At 39.2% G+C, this 13,609-nt stretch overlaps 1 protein-coding gene across 1 annotated transcript; it reads right to left on the minus strand.

The window, feature by feature from the left end:
• Window positions 1-12,344: 12,344 nt before the first annotated feature.
• LOC148550566 (uncharacterized) lies at window positions 12,345-13,175 on the minus strand. Its single transcript, XM_088494540.1, has one exon. The coding sequence runs from the start codon at window positions 13,173-13,175 to the stop codon at window positions 12,345-12,347; it is 831 nt and encodes a 276-aa protein (XP_088350666.1).
• Between the last annotated feature and the right edge of the window lie 434 nt (window positions 13,176-13,609).

The following is a 13,609-nucleotide window of genomic DNA, read 5'->3' on the forward strand; positions in this document are numbered from 1 at the left end:
TCCGAACCGTCCGGTACCCGACATACCGTACAATAATTATGTTATTTAATATATTATTATTTATTGTTAATATATTATTATTCTTAATTGGTATTCAACTTTCTGACTTTGAACATCCTGTCACGATTTGTCTTTAACATGTTAATTATGAGGAGAGTTAGGAAATCCCAAACATGTTCTTCCCTAACTTGTCAATTATTTTGTTAAAAATAGATGTAGATGTATTAATGATTTTTAAATCCATATTTATAGTGTGCAAAATTATTTCTATAACCATATATAAGGGAAATAAGAGAGTTTAGTGTCCAATTTCCGGTTTTCCATCTTAATCCTATTAATAAATAGTGTTTAATAATATTGTCGTCTTAAAATTTGGTCAAAAATATAATTATTAGTTAATTTTCTTTTATTCTTTGTATAGTTACCTTTTTATTCTACACATAACTTCTACCCATGCTGTCTTCTTTCTTATTCTATGGAGTACATGTTGTACTCTCTCCTTATCTTTATTTTACTTAATTAAAAAAATAATAATAAATATATATATATGGAGAATAGTAAAGATAATGAAAATAAAAATTAAAAATTTTTAAAAAATAATTGAACAAAAGATGATTTAAGATCTTGAATATAAACTTAAAAGAAAAAAATTTTAACAATTAATATTATGTGAGAAGAAGAGTTCGTTAAATTTAAATTTTTATATCTGCTTCAAATTAAATAAGATTGAAAAAATAAATAAATTTATAAATATTTATAAATTTTTATCTTGATTGTTACATATAATAACAACGTAATAATTTTAGTATTATACTTAAATTAATTTAAATTTTATTATTCTATACATTAAAAAAATTATAAGTAACTTATAAAATTTTTATTTTTATTTTTTGTAACTAATTTATTATTTATTAAAATTTTTTTATCTTAAATTTATAATTTAAAAAACATAAAAATTAATTTCCTAAAAATATTAGAAGAAAAATAACAATATAAAAATTATAATTTTGTGTTGAAATTAAATGAAACTTAAAAATCACAATATAAAAATCTTAAAAATTTTATTAGTTAGAGACATAGAAGTTGACATATTAGATCTAGAGAAAGATTAAGAATTATTACAAATAAGTGTTAAGAGAATAAAATAAGGCAACATAATAATAATGATAAGAGAAAGAATAGTGTATAATATGATGAGATAATATAATCAAAATAAAAATTAATAATCTTAAAAAATAATAAAATTAAAGATAATTAAAGAAGTTCAAGATAAGATTGAAAAAATATATTTTTTTATCTTTTAGAATTATAGATAAAGATAAAGAATGTTTTGGATATAATTTTTTAAATTTGCTTCTAATTAAATAGGATTGAAAAAATAAATAAATTTAATAATATTTATAAATAACTAATCTTTAAATAATATTAGTAAATTTTTATATTGATTTTGTTATACATAATAACAAATTAGTATTTTTTTTTAATTTTATATTTAAAGTTAAATTTGTTTATTTTAACATTTTACATGTTAAATTATTCAAGATATTTTATTTTTTATAATTTATTTTTAATTATTATTAAATTTATAATTTTAAAATAAAAATATAAAATTATTTCCTTAAACTCAATAGAAAAGCGGCTCAACAGGGATAATGCTTGGTGAGCCACTAGTTTTTTTTTAACACTCTTATGACTCATTTTTAAAAATATAAAAAACTTAAGTTTTTTTAATTTGAAATTTAGTTGAGGTTTTGAGTTTTTTGTTTTCAATATTTTTTGTTTATTTAATTTGGTCTCTCTAATGGAATCCATAATCGAAATTATACTAAGTTATGTTGTTATTTTTAATTGAGTTTATGCAGTTAAATTTGGTACCTGTTCATACCCTGGGTCAAGATGTCCGACCCGAGATGTTTAGCGACAAGTCGACCGACCTCTTCAGGTCAGACTATCCGACATCTTCTCAAAGAGCTCGGCCAATGACCGACCTCTTCACAAAGAGCTCGGCCAAAATGCTACAGAGGCCCAATAAGGGCCCAAATAGAGGGACACAGCCCAATCTAAAGGCAGCCAAAGCCTAGAAGGATAAAGGCGGTTCCCCAGAAGATAAGATGACATCACTTAAAGATAAGATAAGATAAGATAACTATCTTATCTCCAGAAAGGTCACTCTACACTACTATAAATACACTGGAGCACCCAGGTATAACTCATACTCTGATTCTACAATAAACCTGCTTAATACCCGTGCTAACTTAAGCATCGGAGTCTCTTGCAGGTACCCCCCACCCTCCGGTGACCAAGGATCAGCAGTGCAGCAAGTCCAACAAGTCGGACACGACAGCTCCGGCCGCCACCAGCCAGCTGGACACACCATCTCCGACCAATACAGAAGATCTCGTCCGAGATCGACCTACAATTTCAGGTAACCCTCGGAACATTGGCGCCGTTGCCGGGGAACCTGGAAGTCATCCCATCACCATGGCGGATGAACAGGACAACGACCACGACTCAGATATAGAGGATAGAACACCGCACAAAAATGCAGACACTACACCTAAGGATACTCCTCAACTTAACAACGAGAAAAATTCTCCAAACGCAGGAGCCATGGAGGCGCTTCAAGAGCGTTTAAAACAACTTGAAAAAGAAGCCCTACATCAACGAGAGGCTGAGAAAAACCTACAAAGGGAAGTTAGGCGACGCCGCGAGTTAAAGGACAAGCTCCTAAAACTCGAAGCAGATCTCAAAGCCAAAACAACTCGATCCAATCACGAAGACAGCCCCCACAAAGATCAAGACCCATTCACCAAAGAAATCATGAAAGCTAAAGTCCCAAAGGACTTCAAAGCTCCCGACATGACCCCGTACGATGGCACATCAGATCCAAGCCATCATCTTAGCAATTTCAGAAGCAGGATGTATCTCACGGAGGCCTTAGATGCAATCCGTTATTCTCCATCCAAAAAGATAAGGCTAAGAACGCCCCAAGTCTATTAGGAATCAAGCAAGGAGATCGGAAAAATCTCCACAGCTACATGGAAAGATTTAACAAAGCATGCCTTGACACACAAAGTCTTCCAACAGAAGCGGCCATCATAGGACTCATCAATGGCCTAAGAGAAGGATCTTTCAGCCACTCAATATCCAAGAAGTACCCAACATCTCTAAACGAGGTTCAAAAAAGGGCAGAAAAATACATCAACATGAAGGAGAACTCTCGGCTAGGAGAGGGCTCAGAAACCAAATTCTCCTAACACAGGACAAGGATAAATAGTCCAAGAAAAAAGAAGATCAAGCCGGGAAGCCTAGAAAATACCGCAATGACACCCCTCTTCGGGTGTCTCTTAAATATGCAGCACTGAGAAGATCTCACCACCTCGCCCACTCAAAAGCAAAAAGGAGAAAGAGGTTGAACGAGTTGAAGGTCCACCTCACAACAAAGAGGTCGGACAAGTTGAAGGTCCACCTCACAACAAAGAGGTCGGACAAAGGTCCACCTCACACCAAAGAGGTCGGACAAAGGTCCACCTCACAACAAAGAGGTCGGACGAGTTGAAGGTCCACCTCACAACAAAGAGGTCGGACAAGTTGAACGTCTACCTCATCCCCCCTAAGAGACGTGTTCATATGATAAATGGAGGATTCGCAGGAGGTTCGATCTCCAAATCATCTTGCAAAAGACACCTCAAAGAGGTATATTAAGGAAGGGAGAGAGGTTTGAAAAGGACAACAGAATGCGAACAAGCCTTCCGAGATTTCAAAATTTCTTGGGGCAACCACCCATTCTTACCAGACCACAGAAAAGTGAAGAACTCATATTATACTTCGCAGTGGGAAGTCGGGCAATAGCCTCAGCACTAGTCAGAGAAGACGAAAGTGGGCAACAACCCGTCTACTTCATCAGCAAAGCTCTACAAGGGGCCAAACTAAACTAGCAAAAGATAGAAAATGTTCGCCTACACCCTCGTACTCACCTCTCAACGACTCCACCCATACTTTCAAGCTCACACTATCAGAGTTCGGACCAACTAGTCCATAAAAGGTATCCTACAGATAACAAACTTAGCTGGAAGAATCCTACAGTGGACAGTCGAGTTATCCCAATTCGACCTCCAATACGAAGCTCGGACAGCCATTAAATCACAGTATCTAACCGACTTCATTACAGAGTACACTGACACCCCGGGAACTCCTACAAAAGGGAATCTCTATGTGGACGACTCTTCAAACAAAATCGGGAGTGGTGTAGGTGTAATTATAGAAAGCGATCAGGGAAGCCAAATCAAGCTAAATAACCAAGCTGAATACGAGGCACTACTGGATAGTTTAAGGTTGGCTAAGAAGGTAGGAGCTTACCGTGTCCAGTGATTCACAAGTAGTCACCCCACAAATAGAAGGGAGCAACCAAGCTAAGGATCCCACCATGAAAAAATACCTCGGGTAATTCGGGGGACCCTGGACAAAACTAGAGAACATCTCGGACAAATCGGGGGATCCTGGACAAAAATAGAAAATAGCTCGGACAATTTGGGGAACATGAAGTCCGACACATACCTCAGGAGCAGAACGCCCGAGCTGATGCACTCTCAAAACCAGCCAGCACCAACAACTCGGACAATTCGAGGAACATGAAGTCCGACACATACCTCAGGAGCAGAATGCCCGAGCTGATGCACTTTCAAAACTAGCCAGCACCAACAACTCGGGTAAATAAGGAAACAACTCGGACAATAACAGCAAAACATCAGGTGTCAGATATAGCAGTAAAAGGAAAACCCCAGGACTCACACAAAAGTCCAGGGGCACTCTTTGGAGGCAATAACAGAGCAAAAATCCAAATACAAAGTCAAAGCTTTACATCAAAAGCATGCCAACTTCCACATTGCCCCACCAGAGGAGCTCATCAGTGTAACATCACCTTGGCCGTTCGCAAAGAGGGAACTTGACCTCCTCGGACTATTTTCCAAAGGATCGGGACAAGTCAAGTTCTTCATTGTAGGGGTGGATTACTTCACAAAATGGATTGAGGCAGAGCCCCTAGCTAATACCACTGCTAAAAAATGTCAGAAATTCTTGTACAGAAACATTGTTACAAGGTTTGGGGTTCCTTACTCCATCACCACAGACGATGACACTCAATTCACGGACACAGGTTTCAAGAAGTTGGTGGCTGACTTGAAAATAAAGCACCAATTCACATTCGTAGAACACCCACAAGGCAGTAGACAAGCAGAAGCTTCCAACAAAGTCATACTAGCTGGGTTAAAATGACACAAAGGGAGCTTGGGCTGAAGAGCTCCCACAAGTCCTATGGGCATATCGGACAACTCCACACTCCACCACAAAGGAATCACATTTCCGATTAGCTTACAGAATGGAGGCAATGATCCCAGTGGAGGTCGAAGAAGGATCGCCCAGACTGATCTACTACAGTGAAGAGGCCAACTTCCAACTTCAAAAGGAAGTACTCGACCTACTTCCAGAAATCCGAGAAAGAGCTCGGACCAAGGAAGAGGCGTTAAAACGTCGAATGGCCTCAAGATACAAAGTGTCCGACCTCGAGGGGCGAGAGCTACCAAGGTCATGACATGCCTACAATCTAAGAAGGGCGCCAGACCAAGATCTAAGAGATTGCCCGACCTAGAAAGGTAAGTACTAACATGTACACACTCTTATCTTCATTTTATTGTTTAAAAGATTGCAGATTCCCTAAAAAGTTTCCTACCAAGACGCCCGACTACGGCAGGTCGGCAAGGTGAAACACCAAATTCACCGCCCGATCACGACAAAGTCGGCAAGATAAAAACCAAATTCATCATTATAAAGCGACAAGTCGGCAAGGTGAAAACCAACTTTACCGCCTGACCACGATGAAAACCGAATTCATCATTTGATTTCGACAAAGGTCGACAAAGTGAAAATAAAATTCACTGCTATACCAAGACGCATTAATCTGAAACGCAAATTTCACTGCCGGATCACGACAAGGTCGGCGGGGTGAAAACCAAATTCACCGCCCGATCAAGATAAAAGTCGGCAAAGATGAAACCAGAATTCATCGCCTGATTTCAACAAGGTCGGCAAAAAAGTGAAAGCAGAGTTCATCGCCTGATTATAAAGCAACAGATCGGCAGAAAGTGAAAAACAGATTCACTGCACGATCACGATGGAAGACCAATAAAGATGAAAACGCGATTCATCTAAAGGTCGACCAAAAAAAAGACAACCTTCTATAAATCGGCAAAGATGAACACAGAATAATGTAAGAAGTTATCGAAAGTGATCCGAAAAAAGAACCTGACGAGGTCTTATGGATTGCTAAAATAATAACTTAAAGACTGACCAACATGGAGAAGTCGGACCAAGTCAACACAAGTTATCAGCAAATCCCTGGAAAGAGGTCTGGCCAACCTTATAAAAGAGGAATTGCTATAACTTAGAAGAGATCGACCTAACGAAGTCGGTCTCCTACAAAAAACAAGTTATAAAAGTAATCCCTGAAAGAGACCTGACAAAGGTCCAAGAAAGAGGATTACAAAAATAACTTAGAAGGGCCCGACATGATGAAGTCGGCCCAAAACATAAAGTTACAAAATTAATCCCTGAAAGAGACCTGAGTAAGGTCCAAGAAAGAGGATTACAAAAGTAACTTAGAAGAGCCCGACCTGATGAAGTCGGACTCCTACAAACAAGTTATAAAAGTAATCCCTGAAAGAGACCTGACAAGGGTCCAAGAAAGAGGATTACAAAAATAACTTAGAAGAGGACGACGTAAAGAAGTCGACCTCCTACAAACAAGTTATAAAAGTAATCCCTGAAAGAGACCTGACAAAGGTCCAAAAAAGAGGACTACAAAAATAACTTAGAAAAAGGACGACGCAAACAAGTTATAAAAGTAATCCCTGAAAGAGACCTGACAAGGGTCCAAGAAAGAGGATTACAAAAATAACTTAGAAGAGGACGACATAAAGAAGTCGACCTCCTACAAACAAGTTATAAAAGTAATCCCTGAAAGAGACCTGACAAAGGTCCAAAAAAGAGGATTACTAAAAATAATTTAGCTTGGACCGACAAGAAGAAGTCGGACCAACGAAAGCTACAGATTAGACCGACAAGAAGAAGTCGAACCAACGAAAGCTACAGCTTGGACCGACAAGAAGAAGTCGGACCAACGAAAGCTACAACTTGGATCGACGAGAGAAGTCGGACCAACGAAAAATGTGCACTAAAAGGGACATAGCTTTGCCCAAAAAGCCACGGCTCCACGACAAGGCTATCAAAATTGTTCAGAACAACTAAAAAGGTTCTACCAAAGAACACTAAAAAGTTGTCGGACAATTTAGCCCCAAAGGACCACCTCGACCAAGCAGAAAGTGGACAAAACAAAAAGAGGTCGGACAGCAAAGTACCAACACTCTATAAACATCTCACAAAGGCCAAGGAAAAGTCAAAAGACCAAAGCCAGAAGTGCTTCGCTGAAAGGTACGAAGTCTTGAAAAAAGACACTATTTAAAAAGCGGAAAGCACGGCCTCAAAGACGGAGCTAAAAAGTCGTCCAAACAAACTATGCCTAAAAGTTATTGGATTATGACTAAAAAGCCCAAACAGTGAAGACAAACAAGTCAGAAGAAGGCTGAAAATACCTCTCAAACAAACTAAAAAAGGTAATACTAGACTCGCACAAAGGAGAAACTACTCAAGATCGACCAAAGTCAGGATGCTTGAGCACGACTTCCTCAAAGAGATCGAAGCTCCGAAAGCATGATCTCGCGAAAAGGTCCAAACTCAAGCAGGGGCAAAGTCGTACAGGTTGACGTCAGCTAAGAAGAGGCGCAAGTATGATCTCAAAAAAAGAACAAGCCAAAAGGTTGAGAAACAACTTAAGGCTCAAATGTGCTTAGCTAAAAGGGATACAACTCCACTCAAAGAAGGCACAATCTCAAACAGGGCTACGTACGTCATCCGAGACTAAAAAGGTTCAATATAAAGAACACTAAAAAGTCATTGGACAAGTCACTAAAAGCCCGGATATCAAGCCGCAAGGATAACTTCGCCAAAGCAGAGGGTTGTCAACACAAAAGCAAGGCGTGATCCAGAAGGCAAGGGTAGAAAACCCACACTACCACTCAAAAGAGGACAGACTGTGAAGTACCAAACCTCTAGAAAATCTGCCAGAATTGCAAAGCAATGAAGAAACAAGCCAGACAGATGCTTGAGCACGACTTCCAAAGAGATCGAAGCTCGATCTCACGGAAAGATCAAACTCAAGCAGGGGCACTGTTCATACCCTGGGTCAAGATGTCCGACCCGGGATGTTTAGCGACAAGCCGACCGACCTCTTCAGGTCAGACTATCCGACCTCTTCTCAAAGAGCTCGGCCAATGACCGACCTCTTCACAAAGAGCTCGGCCAAAACGCTACAGAGGCCCAATAAGGGCCCAAATAGAGGGACACAGCTCAATCTAAAGGCAGCCAAAGCCTAGAAGGATAAAGGCGGTTCCCCAGAAGATAAGATGACCTCACTTAAAGATAAGATAAGATAAGATAACTATCTTATCTCCAGAAAGGTCACTCCACACTACTATAAATACACTGGAGCACCCAGGTATAACTCATACTCTGATTCTACAATAAACCTGCTTAATACCCGTGCTAACTTAAGCATCGGAGTCTCTTGCAGGTACCCCCCACCCTCCGGTGACCAAGGATCAGCAGTGCAGCAAGTTCAACAAGTCGGACACGACAGCTCCGGCCGCCACCAGCCAGCCGGACACACCATCTCCGACCAATACAGAAAATCTCGTCCGAGATCGACCTACAGTTTCAGGTAACCTTCGAAACAGTACCCTTTTGAATTTTTTATCTTGAGTAGTCGTTTATTTATTTAATTTGCTTTTTCTAATAGAATCAATAAGTAAGATTATAAAAAGGTATATTATTTCTTCCATATTAAAAATTAAATAGATATAATTAACATGATAAATATAATAAAATTTGACAACAATAAATATTTTGTAATCACTAATAACAATTACTTCCCACTTAGTCAAAAGAAACCTACGCAAATAAATTACGTGGACAGCTTTATACATTAGTTTTAATGTATGCATATTAATTTTATTTCTGATAAATTTTTTATAATTAGAAAACTGAAAACATATTTTTGTGGTTGGTATTGACGTTCTTAATAACACTTCCTCCCCTAACAAAATGGTTGCACAAACCAATAGTCAGTTAACTCATAAAATTAATATCACAGGTTAATCTTAAATAAGATTGTAAGACTAAAGAAAAAGAAAAAATTATAGAATTAATCAAACGGTATAATCGTTAACAGGATTTTCAGCATAAACAAATTAAGCAAAAAAAAAATGGTGTGAGTATATATCATTTTATAGCATTATAAAAAAGGCAATTATTTGTTTGTGTTTTTTTTTTCTAAAGATAAATATTATTTTATTAATATAAAATAAAAGTATTTCCATAAGGAAGTACAAAAGAATTGGGTATTCCCATTTATCATCAGCTGTGACTGAAAGACTAAGAGCTTAAAGAAGAGTAAAGTAAGAGTAAAGAAAAAGTAGCATCTATCAGGTATGGTTCACGAGTTCACGTACTAAATTGCTAGCTTCTTTCACTATCTCTGGTGCTGGGCTTATTACCTTCTCAAAAACACACCGATTCCTCGCTTTCCAAGTGCTCCAACACAGCGCCGCTATGAGGATGGTCTTTTGTCTACCGTCGAATTGAGCCGCTGCCCAGGATAAGACTCGTTGCCACCAATTGAAAAAAGTTTCTTCTTCTCTCATCCATAGGTCAGGGGTTATTAAGCTTAGGCTCCATATTATTGAAGACAGGGGGCATTGGAACAAAGCATGAGAAATTGATTCAGCCTTCAACATGCATCTTGGACAAGTGGCAGGAGTGGATGCGAACCGGCTGTGAACTTGTTGCAGCACCGGAAGCTTTTCATGAAGACTTTTCCATAGAAAAATCTTAATTTTATGTGGTAATTTCAACTCCCAAATGCTATTCCAGACTCTGTTGTGTATGTTCTGGGACCTCAATGAAGTAGGAGAATGAAAGAATCCATAAGCAATTTTGTATCCTGACCCAACTTCATATATACCAGATTTTGTCCAGCACCAATTAACTTCATCCTCCTCCTCTGTTGGTTTGATTGAAAAAATTTTATTGCATATATCAACTGAAAAAATCGACTCAATCAGATTTTTATTCCAACTTCTATCAGGATTTAGTAACGCACTAACGTAATACACTTGCATATTTGGCGGGATTGTGAGTGCATTTTGAGGGACATTAAGGGGCACTGGTGGTGGGAGCCAGGGGTCATGGAAGATACAAACATTAGTGCCAGAGCCTATTTTCCATAACAAGCCTTTCTCGATCACCTTGCGCCCTTCAAGAACACTTCTCCAACCCCACGACGGTACACTTCCTATCTCTGCATGTAGGAAATCTGTATATCTGAAATATTTAGCTTTGAGCATTCTTGATATAGTAGAATTAGGGTATTTCATTAGACGCCAACATTGCTTGCCCAATAAAGCCAAATTTTGCGCCCTTAGATCCTTGATCCCCAGCCCTCCATCTTTCTTTGGTCTCGTCATTGTGTCCCATTTAATCCAAACCATTCTTCGTTCTGCGCCTTTTTGACCCCACCAAAATTGCGAGAGCATGCTATGAATCTCATTCAACAGCGTGTCCGGGAGCTTGAAACAAGAGAGTGTATAAATAGGAATCGCTTCCCCCACCGCTCTCAATAGCGTGTGCCTGCCACCTGATGACAATATACTTCTTTTCCAACCCATAATCCTCTTCTGAACTTTATCCTTGATAGCTCCAAAGGTTGCTTTCTTTGATTTTTGAACTATAGAGGGCAGTCCCAGGTATTTGTCTTGTGCTCCGATATGTTCAATATTTAGTGTCTGAGCAACTGCTAGTCTTGTGTTCTGAGGAGTGTTGTGACTGAAAAAGATAGCCGACTTATTTAAATTGACTTTTTGCCCACTAAAACCCTCATAGGTCTCTAGCAATTCTAGAATGCTTTGGCTTGTATTAGGTGCGCTCTTGCAAAAAAGGATTGAATCATCAGCAAACAAAAGGTGATTAATTGTTTGGCATCTCCGATTAACTTGAACTCCTTGAATTAATCTGTTTTGCTCTGCCTTGTGTAGCAAGAAGGAAAGTCCTTCTGCACAAAAAAGAAAGAGATATGGAGATAGGGGGTCACCCTGTCGGATGCCCCTATTTGGCCTAAAATAGCCAAATGGTTGACCTTCCACAACAACAGAGTAAGAAACAGTCGTTACCAATTCCTTAGTCCAGTTAATCCATTTAGCATCAAACCCCAGCTTATCCATAATATACCATAGAAAATGCCATTCAACCCTATCATAAGCCTTGCTCATGTCTAGTTTAATAGCCATCTCATGCTCTGCCCCACTTCTCTTATTTTTCAAATAGTGCATACATTCGTGGGCAATTAGAATATTATCTGAAATGAGTCTTCCTTTGAGAAACGCACTCTGATTTGGACTTATAATTTTATTCATAATACCTTGTAATCGGTTTACCATAACTTTAGAAATAATTTTATACATAACTGAAGACAAGCTGATCGGTCGTACCTGAGTCATGTCACTGGCATCTGGCACCTTTGGAATCAAACAAATTTGAGTATGATTGAAGCTTTTTAAAATTCTGCCACTGTGAAAGAAACTTCTCACTGCCTTAAAAACGTCACCTCCAACTATATCCCAGAAAAAGTGAAAAAACTTAGCTGTAAATCCGTCATCACCAGGAGCACTCTGAGCATGAACACTAAATGTAGCTCTTTTGACCTCGTCCATAGTTACTGGCCTTTGGAGCCTACGGTTCATGGAAGCTGTAACCTTAGACTCCAAATCCTCTAAGTATGGATTCAGATCAGCCGAACAAGAAGAAGTAAAAATATCGCAAAAGTAGTCCTCAGCTACCTTTGCAATATCCTCCGGTTTCGATGCAATCTCATTGTCCCTCCCCACTAATCTCCAAATTCTGTTCCTTCGCATCCTTGATTGAAATTTCTAGTGAAAGAATCTAGTGTTCTGATCTTCTTCTTTTAGCCACTTGATTCTAGATTTTTCTTGCCAATAGCTCTCTTCTTTCAAATATGCCAGCTCCAATTTCTCTTCCAAACTGGTAACCTCCTCTCCCCCATTGATTCCAGCCACCCGCAACTCCTCTAGTTTAGCTTGAAGGTCCTCAATTTCTTTCCGGGAGTTTGCTTTGTGAGTTTTCTGCCATTGAACTAGTCTATGTCTACAAACTTTCAACTTTTAGGCCAAGGAGAACATAGCCGAGCCTACAACTTCCATTCTCCACACTTCACTGACAATTCTCTTGACATCCTCTTCTCCACACCAACGTTCCTGGTATTTAAACCGCCTTTTACTATGCCAGGATTGAGGTTCGGTTTCCATCAAAATTGGAGCATGATCCGAGCCTGACTCTGTGAGCCTGTGCACCACTGCATTCGAAAACTTCAACTTCCATTCCATCCCAACTAAATAGCGGTCAAGCCTCTCCTTCACCAAATCCTCTCCTTGTCTTCGATTTGTCCACGTGAAAGGGTGCCCCACCATTCTAATATCCACCAATTCGTTACTGTCAATAAAATTAGTGAATGTTGCAATGGTGGTTGCTGATTTTTGGCCTCCACCCTCCTTTTCCGCTTGGCTTGTTATAGCATTAAAATCGCCTGCTATTACCACTTTTCCTTCCATGTGTTGGCTCATTGTTATAAGCTCCTCAAACTGTAAGGATCGAATTTGTTCTGAACAACTCAAATGGACACCAACGAACGCCCATACCTCACTGCTTCCGACTTCCTTAATTTCGGCTGCCACAAAGAATTCTCCACTGCTAATAATTTGAACACTGATGATGTCCTTCCAAGCTAGCACAAGTCCTCCTGCCACTCCTGCCGGGTTAACAATATGCCAGTTTTCGTAGCCGCATACCCGAAGTTTTGCTTCCACCTGTCGAGATTGGTTCTTTGTTTCACTTATAAACACAATCTCGGGGGAGTGGGATTTACAGATCCCTTTCAAGGTGTGAATTGTCAGGGGTCTCCCCAAACCCCGACAATTCCAAACTATAGTTCTCATGGCGCCTTGGGTGCCATTTGTAGGCTGGCACCCTCCACCATCTGTTCAACTGCATTTTCATCATCTGTTCTTGCTTTCTTTGTAGTTACTTCAGCTATACCACTCATCAACCTTTTTTTGGGTTCTCTTTTAGTATCTGACTCTGCAGCACCTTGTCTTGCTAACCTTTTCCACTTCCTACCTTTTTCTGTGGTGAGACACTCCCCAATAGCGAATTGCATAAGCTGCCCTTCATCCTCCTTGGTATTGGACTGACCAGCTATGATAATCTCCATGCATTCTGTTCTAGAATTGGCTGATTGAGGTGACTCAGGTGCTGCCCTGTTACCAGTGTCTTGTGGTTTCAAACTTTGTTTCCCTTCTTGCATTGACATCCCTGCAAATTCTTCCAATAAGCAGTTTAAGACCGGTTTTTTCTTACGTTGAGTGGCCTT

Source organism: Arachis ipaensis, chromosome B7 (assembly GCF_059453495.1).
Source record: "Arachis ipaensis isolate K30076 ecotype BB chromosome B7, ASM5945349v1, whole genome shotgun sequence".
NCBI lineage: Eukaryota > Viridiplantae > Streptophyta > Magnoliopsida > Fabales > Fabaceae > Arachis > Arachis ipaensis.